This window comes from Salvelinus sp. IW2-2015, unplaced genomic scaffold (assembly GCF_002910315.2).
Source record: "Salvelinus sp. IW2-2015 unplaced genomic scaffold, ASM291031v2 Un_scaffold1995, whole genome shotgun sequence".
Classification (NCBI taxonomy): Eukaryota; Metazoa; Chordata; class Actinopteri; order Salmoniformes; family Salmonidae; genus Salvelinus; species Salvelinus sp. IW2-2015.
Window position 1 is genome coordinate 1 of NW_019943345.1, and position 19,943 is coordinate 19,943.

General features: G+C 42.6%; 1 protein-coding gene across 1 annotated transcript in view; it reads left to right on the forward strand.

The window, feature by feature from the left end:
• Positions 1-13,947: 13,947 nt before the first annotated feature.
• Positions 13,948-19,943, forward strand: part of LOC139024899 (syntaxin-binding protein 4-like) — a 54,275-nt gene continuing 48,279 nt past the window's right edge. The window contains 5 exon segments of the mRNA XM_070439881.1: positions 13,948-14,044; positions 14,191-14,242; positions 17,807-17,936; positions 18,408-18,514; positions 18,876-19,179. Coding sequence (XP_070295982.1) covers positions 13,948-14,044; positions 14,191-14,242; positions 17,807-17,936; positions 18,408-18,514; positions 18,876-19,179 — 690 coding nt within the window.

Genomic DNA, 19,943 nt, shown 5'->3' on the forward strand with positions numbered 1-19,943 from the left:
ACCTCTCACCATTACAATAATAGGGGAGGTTAGCATTTTATATCATTACCGCCAAGACATGCTAACCTCTCACCATTACAGACAATAATAGGGAGGTTTAGCATTTTATATCATTCCCCAAGACATGCTAACCTCTCACCATTACAATAATAGGGGAGGTTAGCATTTTATATCATACCGCCAAGACATGCTAACCTCTCACCATTACAATACTGGGGGAGGTTAGCATTTTATCATACCCCAAGACATGCTAACCTCTCACCATTACAATAACAGGGGAGGTTAGCATTTTTGGGGGATATGATATTTGTGCGTCTAACTTTCTCACTCATTCATTATTCAATTTTTTGGGGGATTATCCGTAAGACATGGTAGCACCACATTAATGTAGAAGTGTATAAACATATTCTATTCTTATTCCCAATAAAATTACTCCAAAAATTACACACTACTTATTTACATTAATTTCTATGGTTACAAAATAATCTGAAACTCAACCAAAACAAACAGCAAAGGCATCCAACCAATTTGTAGAGTCACAAGCTTGATGCAGTTATTGCATGTTATGAATATGGACCAAAACCTAACTTTTTACTACTTTAATATGCAATGGAATTTGTCCCAATACTGTTTGCTCCTCTAGAATGGTGGGTGGGGGGGGGGCTATGTACAAAAAGTGCTGTCAATTCTAAACTCTTCACCCGACATGGATGAAAATACCCTCAAATAAAGCTGTCAGTCTCCACGTTAACCTCGTCGTCATTATATTATTTCAAATCCAAAAGTGCTGGAGTAGAGAACCAAAATCACAAAAAACATTAATTGTCCCATACTTTGGAGCCCACTGTACAGTGTAACCTAACCTATAGATGGCAGACTGATATCCCAGATCAGACAGTTGGGGCCAAGAGGTCAATCCTTCTTTCTAAGACATACTTAGGACTCTTTAACCTGAACACATAACACAGTAGACTCTTTACCTCGAGATTAAACCGGATTAACATCCTGATCTAGCTCAGATAATCCTAATATCAAACTATAACAAAGAAGCCACTGTTAATGGGTCTGCTCCTGTCAGTGTCACTTGGAATCAATGTTGTGTGACCATGGAGGGAGACAGAGCTCTACTGTACCTGTTTCTCTGGAGGATGTTTGACTGTGTTGTCTGTCTGTCTGATCTCTCTGTCTGTTGTCCTGTCTGTCTGTCCTCCAGCGGGAGTTCATTGAGTTGGATGAATAAGATGGCTCCCACAGCAGTTTATAAAGAAGCTCAGGGTAGGGTCTCCCTACACCGCTCTCTACAGGTGAGTTTCTGTTACCTAGGACCTTTGCGTCCCAAATGCATCCTATCCCTATTAGTGGACTACGTTGGACCAGGCCCTATATAGGAGATAGGGTACAATTTGGAACTCACCACACTTGACCTAGGACCTGTTATCCTCCCTTCCCGCCCTCACTGCATGTAGCTAACAATATTCTTCCTCATTTTCCCTTTCACACCCCTCCTAATTCTCATCCATATTCCCTATCACACCCCTCCTAATTCTCATCATAATCCCTATCACACCACATTCTAATTTGCATCCATATTCCCTATTACACCCATCCTAATTCATATCATATTCCCTTTTAACACCCTCCTAATTCGCATCCATATCCCTTTTACACCCCTCCTAATTCGCATCCATAATCCCTTTACCCCCCTCCTAATTCGCATCCATAATCCCTTTTACACCCTCTAATTCACATCCAGTATTCTTTCTCACATTTCAAATTCAAGCTGCTTTATTGGCAATGAAAAACATTGGGCTCAATATGCAAGCAGCAATGTAATACATATACATTGTAATAAAATAATGTATAATAATAATATAAATTGCTAGTAATATAAATAGAGGAAGGAACTTGAAACTCTCGACCCGCCTCACACTACAGCCCGTCGAAGGGGCGTTGGCCTCCATTTCCTGTAGTTCACGATCAGCTCCTTTGTCTTGCTCACATTGTTGTCCTGGCACCACCCTGCAGGTCTATCGGACATCCTCTCTTATAGGCTGTCTCATAGTTGTCAGTGAAACAGGACTACCACTGTTGTCGTCAGAAAATTTAATGATGGTGTTGAATCGTGCTTGCCATGCAGTTATGGTGAACGGGAGTACAGGAGGAACTAAGCACGCACCACTGAGGGGCCCCCGTGTTGAGGATCAGCCTAGCAGATGTTGTTGCCTACCTTACCAGCCTGGCGGCCCGTCAAAGTCCAGTTCCAGTTGCAGAGGGAGGTGTTTACTCCCAGAGTCCTTATCTTAGTGATGAGCTTTTGTGGGCACTGTTGAATGCTGAGCTGTAGTCAATGAACAGTATCTCACATAGGTGTTCTTTTGTCCAGGTGGAAAGGGCAGTGTGAGTGCAATTGAGATTGCGTCATCTGTGGATCTGTTGGGGCAGTATGCGAATCGGAGTGGGTCTAGGGTTTTTCCGGATGATGGTGTTAATGTGAGCCATGACCAGCCTTTCAATGCCACTTCATGGCTACCGATGTGAGTGCCACGCGGGCTGTAGTCTTTTAGGCAGGTTACCTTTCGCTTCCTTGGGCACAGGGACAATGGTGGTCTGCTTGAAACATGTAGGTATTACAGACTCAATAAGGGAGAGGTTGAAAATGTCAGTGAAGACACTAGTTCTGAGTACAATACCCTGGTAATCCGTCTGGCCCCGCAGCCTTATGAGTGTTGACCTGTTTAAAGGTCTTGTTGTCCTGTTTAAAATACATATGCACCAGCTGTCATTGACAAATAGATACATACCCCACCCCTTGTCTTACCCAGACGTAGCTGTTCTGTCCTGCCGATGCACGGAAAACCCAGCCAACTGTATATTACACTTGTCGTCGTTCAGCCACGACTCGGTGAAACATAAGATATTATCTTATTATTATTTTTTATGTCCCGTGGGTAGGATAGTCTCGAACGGAGAGCATCCAATGATTGCACATTGGCCAATAGAACGGATGGTTGAGGCGGGTGACCCACTCTCCGACGAATTCTCGCACAAGGCACTCAGACCTCCACCCCCTGTATTTCCGTCTTTTCTTCACGTGAATGACAGAGATTTGGGCCTGGTTTCTGAGAAGCAGTATATCCTTGGCGTCGGACTCATTAAAGACATTTATTTGTCCAGTTCAAGGTGAGTAATCGCTGTTTTGATGTCCAGAAGCTCTTTTCAGTCATAAGAGACGATAGCAGCAACATTATGTTCAAAATAAGTTACAAACAATGCCATTTTCTTTTCTTTTTTAAAAATAGCACAGCCCGTAAACCGTCAACCATCCCCTCCGGCGTCATTAACACTAATAGTACAACGATCCCTATTACTACCATTACCACTAGAAGCATTTCTACCTCTAATATCTCTACCTACTAAAACTATAATTCAGTTATAACTGTCATCCTCATCATTACATCAGTACTGCAACTACCATAATCATTACTTCTACTACCACCATCACCACCATCATTAAACGACTACTGTTACCATCATCCCTACTACCCATACCACTATTATTTGGAATAATAATCAATAATACTAATATTAATAGTAATAACAATAATACTAATAATAAGTACGTTACTGCTTATTATTATTCAGTGTCAGGCTATGGCAGGCAAATACATATTTGTCTACAAAAGYAGCCATTGCTCCTTCACCCATAAGTATTTTTTTGTTTTTCCTCTGGGTTTAATAAGTTAAAACTTGGAATAAATMTAGRAATTTCTGCAAACAATTKATCTGTTGATGAGTAATATTTCTGTTGTAAATGTTGTAAATAAGAGTCCTTTGATTSGGTCACAATTTTATTTATTTGAATGATTTCTTTTGAAGCAGTGCTGGTGTCAGCTTGGTTGGTTAGGTCCAACAGCAGCTGACTGAGAGSGCTCYTTTCTGGACTCAGCTCTTGGGTTTGAAGTGCTTTTAAAATGGAGAATTTAATTTAGGTGTAGCCACAATTAGGGTTGCACATTTTGGGGAATATTCAGAGGTGGAAACTTTCCGTGGGAATTAACGGGAATATGTGGGAATTAATGGGAATAAATGCAAATTAATATTAATAGCATTTAAATGTAGATGTTTTTTTGCATAGGATATATTTACCATATCATATCGACACAGNACACCCCTCCTAATTCGCATCCATAATCCCTTTTACACCCCTCCTAATTCGCATCCATAATCCCTTTTACACCCCTCCTAATTCACATCCATATTCCCTTTCTCACATTCAAATTCAAGCTGCTTTATTGGCATGAAAAACATTGCGTCAATATTGCCAAAGCAGCAATGTATACAATATACATTGTAATAAAATAATGTATAATAATAATATAAATTGCTAGTAAATAATAATAGAGGAAGGAACTTGAAACTCTCGACCCGCTCCACTACAGCCCCGTCGAAGGGGCGTTGGCCCTCCATTTCCTGTAGTTCACGATCAGCTCCTTTGTCTTGCTCACATTGTTGTCCTGGCACCACACTGCCAGGTCTATGACATCCTCCTTATAGGCTGTCTCATAGTTGTCAGTGAACAGGACTACCACTGTTGTCGTCAGAAAATTTAATGATGGTGTTGGAATCGTGCTTGGCCATGCAGTTATGGGTGAACAGGGAGTACAGGAGGGAACTAAGCACGCACCACTGAGGGGCCCCCCGTGTTGAGGATCAGCCTAGCAGATGTTGTTGCCTACCCTTACCAGCCCTGGGCGGCCCGTCAAAGTCCAGTATCCAGTTGCAGAGGGAGGTGTTTACTCCCAGAGTCCTTATCTTAGTGATGAGCTTTTGTGGGCACTGTTGAATGCTGAGCTGTAGTCAATGAACAGTATTCTCACATAGGTGTTCCTTTTGTCCAGGTGGGAAAGGGCAGTGTGGAGTGCAATTGAGATTGCGTCATCTGTGGATCTGTTGGGGCAGTATGCGAATCGGAGTGGGTCTAGGGTTTCCGGGATGATGGTGTTAATGTGAGCCATGACCAGCCTTTCAATGCACTTCATGGCTACCGARGTGAGTGCCACYGGGCTGTAGTCTTTTAGGCAGGTTACCTTCGCTTRCTTGGGCACAGGGACWATGGTGGTCTGCTTGAAACATGTAGGTATTACAGACTCAATAAGGGAGAGGTTGAAAATGTCAGTGAAGACACTAGTTCTGAGTARACATCCTGGTAATCCGTCTGGCCCCGCAGCCTTATGAGTGTTGACKTGTTTWAAGGTCTTGTTGTCCTGTTTAAAATACATCATGCACCAGCTGTCATTGACAAATAGATACATACCCCCACCCCTTGTCTTACCAGACYTAGCTGTTCTGTCCTGCCGCATAAGACACCCAGGAAAAACACCAAAAAGACACCCAGTCCACCTCCCCCTCATGTCTAGCTGAACTCAACATCATCTTCGCACTAGACCGCTACTCCCGCGCAACCACATAATTTTGACATATTTGAGTGGGGAGTCTTACTATTCAATAATTTTTAATTGTCTCCCCGTGATTAGCGAGTCGTTCATCGAACGGCGCAGACTCATGCCACGACTGACTAGGTCTTCATGATTGTGTCCACAAAGTCACGAAACGTTTATGTGGGAAGCAAGTTTCAGCTGTCGGTATTAATAACACACACCTCTCCGACGTAATTCTTCCAATCGAAACATCACAGTTGTACATGCTAACTTAACTAACACCCTCTCAACCACACCAGTAATAAAATTTCCGAATCAACACTTCAAAAACGTCCAATATGACAGATTGACACTATTGTTGCCACCTATGTGGTGTCTACATGAGAAATGCGACGAGTACTATCCCATTAATCTCTAGACAGACTTTAAAATCCCGAGATGCTCACGGCCAGCAGTAGAGAGATACGATAAACCTATTGATGCGAGTAAGGGAAGCAGTAAATACGCACTTGTATACATCTGATTGTCCCACTGATACTGGCAACGGATTACTCGATGTCAAAATCATTATTGAGCGATAGGCCAAGCCTCAACACTTATCAACACGTCATACCAGCCCTAAGGCTACATATATCCAAACACAACTTTTTCTCTCAATGCGTGTGTGTTAATAATAAATAAAGACAAAACATGCCCTCTTGAACAACCGAATTATTCTGAGACCCACTACTCCCCTGCTTCCGGTGCTGTCAAAGACACATCCGAATAAGACACAAACATCTTGACCCTAGCTCGCATAGGTGAACATAGTACCACTAGTGACCCGCACTACGATATTCACCATAACTCACCTTCTGCAATGAATTTCTAGCGCCTACACTAAAATAACTATAAATCCCTTAAGTAAACTGTCATCACTATCAATCAATATGTGCATCCAGGACTAGACAGAACTACCATTTCGCAATCAATGGGCAATGACGTATCCTGCACTACACAAACATGCGATACATACAACCCGATCTCACAATGCCACCCATGACGACTTAACTCTGTGATCCATCTATCACAAGCTACATACCCGAACTAGCACATCAACAGAACGTTATAAATTTTTGAATTACTAAAATCGAATGAAAATGACTTGATGGGTAAACGTTGTAATTTCAGCAAGAGCTGGCAAGGAGTAAAGAGAGATGACAGATAATACTAATAAATAATAGCTTACGTTAAACTTCGCTTATTATTATTCCAGTGTCAGGCTATGGCAGGCAAATACATATTTGTCTACAAAAGGAAGCCATTGCTCCTTCACCCATAAGTATTTTTTGAATATTTATCACCTCAGCCATCCGTTTCTCTCAAATAATAAATAAGCCTTAACACGCATGAGTAAAAATTAATACAAAACACATCACCCATTTCTTTCTCAGTTACATTTTAATCCTCTGCAAAAATCAGACCCAATATCCAACATTTCTGCTGTAGCAATGGAGTGATATGAGAAAAAATATCTGTAGAGTAATGTCTTTTATGAAAAGGATTCAGCACGTATGCCTATGAGTATGTGCAGAGATCAACAATTATATACCTTTTAAAATTTGTAAATCTTAATATGCGTTTTAGACTGCTAGCGCTAAGTGCTGCAGCATTGGGTTGGTTAGGTGACTCTAACAGCAGCCTCAACTCTGAGTTGATGCGCACCTCAAGTTTCATGTAAACCTGAAAGCGCCTCTCCATCTAGCAGAGGTTGATCCAGGTTATTCCTCTATTACATCATATGTGCCTAGAGAACTTTACATATTCATAGAGTGAGATACCCACTAACCCTTATGGTGATTTCTCGCGAAGTTCTATGCTCTATTATGACTCATGTTAAACTTTCAAGAAGTTGAGTTTATTGCCAGAAAATAAATATGGAGATGTATAATACATGTGGTCTAATCCTATAAGTGCATTAGAGAGGTATCGGAAGACAGTAACAAAGAAGAATAGGCGAAGTAAATAAATCTAGTAATAGACGATATCATATACATAGTTAAAAACTGCTCTTTTTGAGGCAATTAAAGTAACATGTTACTTTTTATCACAATAATTCAGTATCGACACCAGTAATTATTGGCACTTGTTTCATAATAACTTTTATCAATTACATCCATCATAAATTGAGGACCCATAATATAGCAAAATCAACTGTAAATACATAATGCCCTAACCAAATATAAAACTTAACACACTAAGTGATTTAGTACGAAATTGACACTTGTTTACATCTTATATAGAGATTCTCGATGAACTAGCATCAGATCGTATGTGTTAATAGAATAAACTGTCAGCATGAAACCATAATACAAAACAAGGGGATAACCTTTGAATGATCCCCAAAGATCCATCGCGTCGTCCCAAAAACCTTTTCAACATGCACTGTAAAATGAAGTCAAGAAAACTAAACTTTTGTGTCTCCTCTCAGAACTTACCACATAGCGATCCCAGCTCCGAGACGAATACCAATAGATAACCACATCTATGCTCTCCGAAAGGCGTCAGAGCGTGAACACACGAGCCCATACTGATCCTATAATATCTACGTGACAACTGGCCGCTAAACCATCTATGGGTATGAGGTCGTATGGCTCAATTTCTCGGTTCAAAAGATATCCCATTCAACTAGTTTCGACGCTGGGCTAGCGTCCAACGATGGTGTGACACGCAAACATTGTCAACGCCTTGCGCTGGTGTGTGTCATAAACGAGCAGTCTCTCCCAAACAAGCCTCACAGTCTTCGCGCGAGAGGAGCCAACACCTAGACAAATATGTACCTATAGTGCGTTGTTAGTAAGAATTAAATTAACAAATCAGTGAGAGATTAATTCAGGAGGATGAGGAAGCCCATATTCTCGACAGGAATATGACTACTGCCGTGATGGAGTGGTTTGTGAGCACATCCAAATGAGTCAGAGTTTTAACACCAATCAATGCATATACAATTTATCTGAATCCACGCGACGTGCGGCATAGCACAATACAAATTCAAATCACCACGTATATTAATGCCTACCCACTAGAACTCACCTATTGGCACAATCCAGTGTGCCATCCCAAAGCCCTTACAACTTACTGCTCTTGAAAAGTGTACTTCGTTCAGACTGCCTAAGATACCCCCCTTGCCCCATCTTATTACCACAGGACCCCGCCAAAGCAGCAGGGGGCGCGGAAAATCGCGGCGCAGACACATATGAATGATACCCATACCTTGTTAGTCGCATCTACACATACATGTGCATTTGTGTTGTACATCACCAACAGGATGCCCTCAGCACTAGACAGAGAGGAGCTCAAATTTCTGGGAATTGAAAATAATTAATATTGGCAGCCATATGACAATTAATTTTGAGCGACTATACTTACCACATGCGTCCTACGCCCACCTCCTGTCGGCATTGAGATCGTGCTCACACACTAGATAATGACATGCATTATACTACTTCTTAATTTACTTTCAATGAATTTCCCCACGTAACATGACCAAACTTCTCCATCTGCTTGGAACCAACTGGCCCTATCGAGGATGGCAGAGAAACCAGAATGTCAGCACACGAGCTCCTGTACCCCCAGAGACCGATGTTAATTGTTTTTGCCATATTTTTCACATTTCTAACTATTTATGACAATGCAGGTGAGCACTATTTCATGGACCATGCAGACAGGGTCGTGCAACCCTTTGATACTCCCCCACTATTGAAATTCTTAAATACCTGCACGAAGGAGTTGCTACGTCAGCTCGTATACTGTCCTCATCAGAAGAGCTAAACGATTCACCAGGGGTCATCTGCAGTTATTTGGAGTGTAAGCCACGACTCTCCCAACTAATATCTGACCTCAATCCAGGAGGTTATCCTTTGATGGTTCTGTCCCAACCACGTGAATCGGATCTCCAAGAACCAGTAGAACATGCCATTCTTGGAGAACTCCTTCCCCCCAGAGGGAGAGACTGTCAAACATGATGACAACACCACCCCAAAGCGGTGTTGCTGGCAGCTTCAATGTTGTGCTCTTATTCTTCTCACTTTGCTTGGGTGAGTAGATTGCTGCTATAACTTGATGACCCTTCCCATACCTAACCATTTCCTTGCTCTCTTTTATGTATCCTTATATTTCAGTGCCATGATTTCCTTGAGGAGCAGATTCAATGCATGAGCAAGCACAGCCTTAAGGGGTTGATGTGAGTTAGGACTCGCTCCACGTTAGACCAAGCAGCCTTCATTGTCCAGCATTGTCTGTCCACCCAGTCAAATACCTTCTGTGGGTCAAGGTCAATGACTGCCTCAGCTCATCTGCAATGAGAGGACCAGTGTCCTGTTGTCCCTGTGGCTTCTACTGGTAGAATACTGTGAGGGGTGAGATGATTCGTGAATTATTCCTTGCCCACGAAAACGTTCGACCCCACCCAATCAAGATGATTGCATACAGTCTGCTTTTCTCTATGATTGCTGACCTTCACTTGAACTCTGCATCCAGCAAATGAGTAGAAGTAAAGCATGTCTGGTTGGAGGGGTGTATGCTGGGCGAAGAACATTCAGAAATCTCTTCCAATACACATTGCCTTGAGCATCAGAGGTGAACCAGTTGCATAACGCGACTCGAGCAAACACTCATCAGCATTTCTCTGACTATGTCCTCCATAGTCAAAAAACTTCTGATTCCCAGGAACCATGAGCTGTGCTATCGATAAGGTGTCTGATCAATCATTTTCACCCTCAGCTAAGTAAGACAAGTTTGATCAGAAACCTCCCTGCAAGGATGCGCTCGTGTAATTGGTCCAAGAGGGCGTTCCTTGTGTGACGGGCGAGGAGGACTACTTGTAATAGCTAAGGCGCGCGACGTGTCTCAGATGATTCTCAGGCATATCGTCTCGTTAGCGAGCTTCCACTTCCACACAACGACTCTGAAACGAATCAAGGTACTTGCAAATGTGCCCCACCCATGGCACAAAAGTATCTCTTGTTTACATTAGCACACCACATGCAAAATGGATCTGCCCCGGAAAGATTAGTGGTGTGACCAAAGTGCTGCGCGCGTTCTACAAAAAGGTAATGCACAAGGAACTAACAGCATTCCTAATGTTGCTCGGCTCCTATGCAAGGTTTGTACAGGTGAAGCCATTTGTGATGAGCAATAGTTAGGAGAGCAGATGATACTACATTAGCAACAACCTCGCGTTCTCTTTGTAAGATCGTGGGGGTAGGGAGTAAAATGTTTAAAACATGAAACCTGTATGGAAAACAGGTGAAGTAACACTGAGCGCTCCAGTATAGACAAGAGACACAAGCAAGACTGACACATCACGCAACAGTATAGCAATATATACAACTGAGCAGAAATTTTAAACAAGTTGAAATGATTTAAACACACTTTGCTGTAGTACACTGTAGACGATACTGGTGTTCTCTAGAGGTAATACACAAGATGAGGTCGTGAGTGTCTGAAAAAACAATCACCACCAACAACCCTACGAGGTAACTGGTTCGTTCTCGTCCCTCTTGTGAAACACGTCAGTTCAGGTAGCGAGTGGCGTTTCCTAGCGCGTCAATATCAAATGATAGAAAGTCCAGTGTATCAGAGCATCGTCAGTTCTTGCTCGTAAGAGAGAGTTAAAATAAAAAGTAAAAAAAAATAGTCAAAGTAGCGACATAAAGAGTCTTTGACCCCAGAAACATGTAGTCCCTTGTGCAAGACAGTTTGAGCTTAGTGCTTGGTGTCACCATCTCTGTGACGTGCAATGCTATAGCTCTAGGATCCATGTCTACTTAGATAGAGCGTGCATATATGTACTACGACCGAGGGTAGCGTCGATCTGCAGCGAGTTCTGCGACCTCGTGTGCAGGTGCGGGGGGTTGACAGTTCCCACTTTGAAGGTGGCCAGACGTCTCAGCCAGAGACAAACATCTCTATTACCACAACAGTATTCTAGTGCCAAGGTTGGATACTGAGCTTCGTCCCTCTTTATAGTTCATCCCATGTACCAAAAATATATCTCAAACAATCTATTGATGAACATTACATACAAAAAAGTTCCCGCCAAGATTATCTGCGCGACTTATCCTACCCATGTTAAAATGCCCGGAAATGTTCAGCCCGAAGGTGTCGACAGATCCCCGGTCTCTCATTAGCACACAAAGTCCCACCATGAATCATCAGCCCCATTTTTACCCTCTTGTTATATTAGTGATTTTTTTGTGTTTTTCAATGTACTCTAGGGAGGATAGGAAATCAACCCCTCTTGCGGTCAGAGATGGTTAACTTCCCAACTCTCTTCGCAAATGGGCGATTAGGGTTATATGGATGCGTTGTGTTCTGAGGCATGGCACTCCTAATCTCGCCTCTTATGATACAAACATAATTCTTGCGATGTAGGCGCTATACACCTGCGTCGTCTTGTTCACGCAAGGCGTTAGCTCCCCTGTGAATAGATGCATCTAGTTTCTTGGAGAGGACCTCTATAGCGTCACGCCACAGTCAAAAACTCCCATAAGCACGCTCTTCTCTACCTTTCTCGTAGAATAGTATTGGTGGGATGTCACCATGACTTGTGTCAAAATGATTTTGTATTGGGGAATACCAAGAATTTCTCTAAATTTTGGTCTAATATTGAGTATAGCTTGTACTCTTATTGAGCTCAAATCAAATTAAATCATCTCTTATTCTCCATAGCGGACACTAAAGGACAGACCTCTCCATCCTCCTACCTCCGCTCCACGAATATACCTACTCCCTTAATTCTTCCCACCACCATACCTGCCTACAGTCCTTAACAGTCCAAAGGGACTTGGTTGCACAAAGTGACCTGCGCCGTATAATACATCGAGCTAGGGCCCCCATACATACGTTCAAAAACTCACAACAACGAGCCAACCCTACGACTAGCTCCTTCCGACTACTCAAGTCAGAGTTGTTCATTTAGTGCAACATTTCAGGATTGAGTATTAAAGTATCAGTAGAATAAGGCATACCGCCATCCATTGCTATATAATGTTGCTAGAACTGACAGTTCATTTATACTCTATATACTCTCAATATTCAAAGTGAGTCTGTGCAATCGTGATGTGATCATCTCTTAATATCGTGTGGTCATGCTTTGGTTGATGTATAGTGTTGTCTACTTATACTACCTTTTCTTTCCACTTATTGGTATTGTACCTATATGTTATCCGTTTCACTCCCAAATTTCAAGTAGACCTCAATGGTCCTTTGACATCATGGAAAATCAAAAGAAATCAGCAAAAGACCTAAAAAAAACTTGTAGGAACCTCCACAAGTCTGGTCCATCCAGGGAGCCAATTCCCAAGTGTGTAATCCATGTTTGTGTGCTGCTACCCAGGGTCTAGTGATACTACCATCTGTGTCTACCATGCTGTGTTGTTGTCTTAGTCTCTCCTTATGTAGTGTTGTTGTCTCTCTTGTCCTGATTGTGTTTGTCCTATATATCTATTAGTTTATTTAACCCGTTATTACTTATACACCTCTGCTCAAAAAAATAAAAGAACCACGTAATAAAGATAACACATACCTAGATGCGAAAGTGATTAATATGAACACCAAATTCTAGTGAGAATAACCCACCTTGTTTCCTTACATAGATCGATGATGTGCGACCTGACAACAAATCCCAGCAATACAAAGAAAAGTTCAAGATGAAGCAATCGCAGATTTATCTTGCTACTCCCTAGAAAGATGGAGGTCTGGATTTGGAAGTCGCACTCAAAATAAAGTGATGGAAAAAAACCGCTACTATCACTTATCTCAGTGCCAACTTTAGAATGTACCAACATGACCCCAAAAGTGAGCTCAAAAATTCAAAGTCCCCTCCCAGCAAAAGTACCGAAGCCCAGCATAGAGTGATCCGCTTCGTTCGTGAAACGCCTATCGTGCGCAGGTGAGATATGACCCTCCCTAGCTACACAGCCTGAGCATGCTAGCCCTTAAGTACATGAGTTGCAGTCCACCAGTATTGGTATCTCCTGAGTGATCACGCCCCCAGACCTGGACGTTCCATCTGACTATACCGCGCCAAACATACCTGAAACTGGACAGTCTGCTCTGAGGCAAGAAAGAAGCCACTGCTCCCCAAAAACCCCCCATTTGACAAACTAACCCAGACACCCCGTTGTGGGATCTGCGAGACAACGAGACATAATTGTCCCAGAGTGTGACACACAGATCCTGGAATTCTCATTGGCTGGGAAACAGGCAGGGACACTCACCTCCATAGTGAGTCTATCATATGAACACATCCCACATAATGACAAGAGGAAAAAATATCCTCTTTTGACACACTCCAGCCACATGAGGTCTAGCATGTCTTGGCGATATAGGAGGGCCCAAACCCAGGGCAACCGCAGGCCAGCATCATTAGTATTCTCACAGAGCGGTATCCCCGAGTAGCGATATTCATTTCTATTCTCGGAGGAAGACTTTGGCGCCTCCAGTACCCGCTAGCCCTGCGGTACTAATGCCAGCTCAGCCTACCTCTGGCGAGCACATGGAGGGCGTGCAGGGCCCCCCAAAGAAAATGCCACCCCACACCATGACTGACCCCACCGCCAACGGTCAGGCTGCGTAGCAAGAGGATGTTGCAGAGAGCACAGAGTCACAATGGAACTCGTTCGCCAGCGGTCGGCGTTCTCCTCAGACTCTGTTCTACGAGCGAGACTTCTATGGTGCCCTTTCCTCTACCACCCACATTTCGTCTCAGTGCAGAACCGCTTCATCTGTGAAGAGTCAATAAGCAAGAGTGCGCTCCGCCAGTATGGCGACAATGGCCAAGCCTCTATATCTTGAGCGCTCAGTGTTCATACTTGCTGGGCAATGCTTGACCAAGACGACTTACCCTTCCTAGGTCGTTGCTTCGTGGCTGTAGCGTCAGCGAACCGCCCAGAACCCAGTGTAGCCTCGGGCCCCTCAATACCACCCACAACGAAGTGGTCTAGGCAGACCTTTCTCATAGACTCGCTTTGATGGCATAGAAACACCATTCACAGATGGAGTGCCTAGGCACGACAGGCTCCAAATTTTGCTATCCTACTGTCTCGCAGTCGTCACTACTCATGTTGCCACTAAATGCTGGAGGTGCCCTCTTCACAACTGTCCTGTGTGTTTGGACCGTGTTAGTTTGTTTGTATGTAGACACCAAGGATCTTGAAGCTCTCAACCTGCTCCACTACAGCCCCGTCAATAAGGTTAGGGGCGTGCTCGGTCCTCCTTTTCCTGTAGTCCACAATCATCTCCTTTGTCTTGATTACGTTGAGGGATAGGTTGTTATTCTGGCACCACCTGGCCAGGTCTCTGATCTCCCCTATAGGCTGTCTCAGGGGGGGGGGGGGGGGAGGAACATCACAATCAAAATAAAAAACTGTATGTAGACACACAATACAACTACATTATGTCATATGATGTCATTACCTGTCATATATTCATTACCTTCATTAGATCACAATGGCTTATAGTAAAGACACAGATATAAATACTTTTCTTCATTCAGCAGTTATCATACACCATTATTAAAAAATAGTTCACCATATAGCCAACTCCTTTCGCATTAGGCGCATTTGTTTTGACTCACCTACTCATTCTAGGTTTTTCTATATTTTTATTTTCTGCATTGTAGAATAATAGTGAAGACACTATGAAATAACACATGGAATTATAGTAAATATGGTAGTAAATAGTAAATGTAGTAGTTGTCACGTTCTGACCATAGTTCTTGTGTTTTACTTGTTTTAGTGTTGGTCAGGACGTGAGCTGGGTGGGCATTCTATGTTTGTGTGTCTAGTTTGTCCATTTCTATGTATGCCTGATATGGTTCTCAATCAGAGCAGGTGTTTGTCATTGTCTCTGATTGGTAACCATATTTAGGTGGCTTTTTGTGTTGGGTTTGTGGGTGGTTGTGTTCCTGTCTTTGTGTTCTGCACCAGATAGGACTGTTTTCGGTTTTCACATTTATTGTTTTGTTGCTTGTAGTGTTCACGTTATTATCTTTATTAAATCATGTTGAACACTAGCCGCGCTGCGTTTTGGTCCTCTCCTTCATCCCAGGAAGAAGCCGTTACATAGTAAAATATAAGTAAATAATTTTAGATTCTTCGAAGTAGCAAGCCTTTGCCTTAATGACAGCTTTGCACACTCTTGGAATTCTCTCAACCAGCTTCATGAGTTTCCCCTGTAATTAATTTCAATTAACAGGTGTGCTTTGTTAAAAGTGAATTTGTGAATTCTTTCATTAATGACTGTTTGAGCCAATCAGTTGTGTTGTGACAAAGTAGGAGTGGTATACAGAAGATAGACAAGGTAGGGGTGGTATACAGAAGATAGCCCTATTTGGTAGAAGAACAAGTCCATATTATGCCAAGAACAGCTCAAATAAGCAAAGAGAAACGACAGTCCATCATTACTTTAAGACATGAAGGTCAGTCAATACAGAACATTTCAAGAACTTTGAAAGTTGCTTCAAGTGTAGTCGCAAAAACCATCTTTGGTCATCTTTGGCTGACGAGACCAAATTTGAGATTTTTGGTTCCAACCGCCATGTCTTTGTGAGCCGTACAGTAGATGAATGGATGATCTCCGCATGTGTGGTTCCCACCATGAAGCATGGAGGAGGTTTGATGATGTGGGGGTGCTTTGCTGATGACACTGTCAGTGATTTATTTAGAATTCATCAGATGACCTGGCCTCCACAATCACCCAACCTCAACCCAATTGAGATGGTTTGGGATGAGTTGGACCACAGAGTGAAGGAAAAGCAGCCAACAAGTGCTCAGCATATGTGGGAACTCCTTCAAGACTGTTGGAAAAGCATTCCAGGGGAAGCTGTTTGAGAGAATGCCAAGAGTGTGCAAAGCTGTCAACAAGGCAAAGGGTGGCCACTTTGTAGTAACCACATATTACACAGTGACCCCAGGTTTGGTAAAGCGTTTGAATKCCCCCGAGGTGGATAAGAGAGTTTTCCTATGAGACCCTCAAATTTACGGGATTGTTTAGTAAGGTCAGATTTGCCTAAGAAAAAAGRATTGTTTTTCATGACTATCATTCCTGAAGGCAATATRCCTGCTATGATCAGAMGGAACTCTCTTATCCATCTCCATTCAGGTAAAGGTTCCAGGTGGAATAACATGTAACACAAGATGTGTTGTATATCCTTATGTGTCCCTGTAACCTTRGTTATGTGGGTCAGACCAAACGTGAACTTAAGACGAGGATATGTGAGCGTAGGAGCTCCATTGGCAACCACAATGAAAAATCACCTGTTGCCAGGCCTTTCAAAAGCCATAGTCATGAACTAAGTGCCTTACGTTGTATAGGCATTGATTTGGTGAAGGCGCCACGTAGGGGAGGAGATGGGGATAAATTACTTCTCCAAAGASAGACATATTGMATAGACGGTTGGGAACTCTTGCCCCAGCAGGCCTTAATGAGGAATGTTATTTTTCTTGTTGTTTGTACTATCTTGTTGTACTTTTCTTGTTGTTTGTACTATCTTGTTGTACTTTTCTTGTTGTTTGTACTATCAATAGGCCAAACACTTTGGTAATGACATCACAATGTAATTGTATTGATTGTCTGTGTATCTTTATTAGATTGTCATGTTTCCCCCACAGCCCTCTCTGCTGGGATCTCTTGATTGGGCCAATACTGACTGGACATTTTTGAATTATGCCCACCTGTGAGGTTGTTGTGACATTGATTGTCATTGCCTTGAATGCTGAAGAAGGGCTCAATTTAAGTTTATTTACCGCAGTGCTGTCCTATTTCTGTTATTTTATTTAGTCATGACCACAGTTAGTCTGAACTATTGTCTCTCATCTCTGCCACCTCCTGACAGTGTCTTTCTGATTTTTTTTCTCTCTCTGTCTCTGTCTCAATTTCAATTTAAGGGCTTTATTGGCATGGGAAACATATGTGAACATTGCCAAAGCAAGTGAAGTAGATAATAAACAAACGTGAAATTAACAATAAAAATMAACAGTAAACATTACACTCACAGAAGTTCCAAAATAATAAAGACATTTCAYATGTCATATTATGTGCAAATAGTTAAAGTACAAAAGGGAATATAAATAAACATAAATATGTGTTGTATTTACTTTGATGTTTGTTCTTCACTGGTTGACCTTTTCTTGTGGTAACAGTTCACAAATCTTGCTGCTGTGATGACACACTGTGGTATTTCACCTAGTAGATATGGGAGTTTATCAAAATTGGGTTTGTTTCATCTGAGGGAAATATGCTCATACATTTGGCAGGAGGTTAGGAAGGGCAGCTCAGTTTCCACCTCATTGTGTCTCTCTCTCTCTCTCTCTCTCTCTCCCTAGTGACATCATTCAGTTGATATGCATCTCAAAAGGAACAGGCCTGGGCCTCATCATCAAGGGCGGAGCTAACCGAGCCGAGGGACCAATGGTGTTGATTCAGGAAATAGTGCCTGGGGGAGACTGCCAGAGGGTGACTTGTCACTATGTTTACCTTCTGATACTGGGGGAATCAGGGGTTACACAGGGGTTTTCTGTGAAAACATAATAAAGTGTGAGATGTTAAGGCAGAAAATAACTSTAACTATGTTTAACATTTTTTAGAWTTTTTTTGAAACAAGTAATTTTTTTCATTTCACTTCACCAATTTGGACTTTTTTGTGTATGTCCATTACATGAAATCCAAATAAAAATCAATTTAAATGACAGGTTGTAATGCAACACAATGGGAAAAATGCCAAGGGGGATGAATACTTTTGCAAGACACTGTATTCTCTACCTGTATTTAACTAATACAATAACTATAGCCTAATGACCTAAAGATATTCTCTGTATTTAATGACCTAAAGATATTCTCTACCTGTATTTAACTGATATTGACCATATTGTTATCATATTACAATGAAACCATGACCCTTGATCTAGTTTGTTTTTTATATGACAGGACGGTAGACTACAGCCAGGAGACCAGCTGGTGTCGATTAATAAGGAGTCGTTAATCGGAGTGACTTATGAGGAGGCTAGAAGTATCCTGACACGCACCAAACTCAGGTGGGGCGCACCTTTACTTTACTTCACTTGAATATGTATTGACAGGATAAACCTCCTGAGGTCCACCATCTTGTTTTCAAGGTTCCTGTATAAACAGACAGTAGTAGAAGAGTAAACACATCCATCTCTACTGTAATGTGTCCAGAACAATCTCCGAAGGAATCGTGTGAACTATAACGTAGACTGCGTTCAAATGGCAGCCTATTCAATAGTGCACTACCTTTGACTTGATCCCTATGGGCCCATGTCAAAAATAGTGCACTATATAGCGAATAGGGTGCCGTTTGAGATGCAGTCTATTGACTATATTCAAAGTAGTCCAATCCATTCTCAATTCTCCCTTCTGTCTGTCCTTCTCCAGACCAGACCCTACGGTGGAGATAGCGTTTATGAGACACAGGACTTCCACCAGTTCTGCTTCRTCCAGCAGTGGCCCCCAGAGTCCTTTCACCSCACAGGGCGCAGCCAGTGGAGCCTCCTCAGTGCCCCCCACCAGGAGAGGGACCCTGGCTGTGCTGGGGGCCCTGCCTCCCCCTCGGTCACTGCTCCAGCACAGGAGAACCACGCTCCCTGCAGCCCTCCCTGGAGCTCCCCTGGTGGTGCCCAAGATCACCTCCACCCTCAACCCCACCAGCGAGACCCTGCCTTCTGTCAACCTCAGCCAGGTTTGGGACTTTAACGCYGGGACAAATGCACACACGCACATACACACCCCCACAGGGTTTTCTGTGAATATGGTTATTCCTCCTTATGGTTTTAATAGTTGGTGTGGTTGTGGGATGTGGTGTTGTGTGTAATGTTCCCTCTAAGCTGCACGCGTACSCCACAGCGAGAAGTAGGAGATTGAACTTCACTCAACTTTATAGAGCAGTGGTCACCAACCGGTCGATCACGATTGACTTGWCGATCTCCAAGGCTTTCCTAGTCGATCGCCAAACAMTTCAGTAAAAAAAACAATGATAAAGCCTTGTGTTCCTATTTTTATTTGTCTCGGGCTGTTGGCAGTAGGTGCACCCAATTCAGCTGCCGTGCGCGGGGTAGGCCAACTGTTGCCATTTTTAACTATTTAATTTGTCTAAAGGTACAAATTTTGTTGTACAAAAAAAGTGCACTATAGGCCTACCGCTGGCCAATCGGATGACTCAGATCACTGTCTGCAGTAACGTAGCAGGCATAAACGATAGCTACAGAGTTGATACTGTGAGATTTCAAAACGTTTAAAACTATGACTAGAGAGAGACTGTCAACGAATACAGCAAAGAGCTGCTGTTTTTATGAGTGAGTTCATGTTTAAGTTCTTACTCAGCKCTGTCGACACTTTGTATTCAACACTTTTATAAGCCATAAAATGCACGTTCTTCCTATTTCCACTCAGCGCTACAACAAGCACTGCAGCAGTAATGAATGAGTAGCAAAGGATCTATAGGCT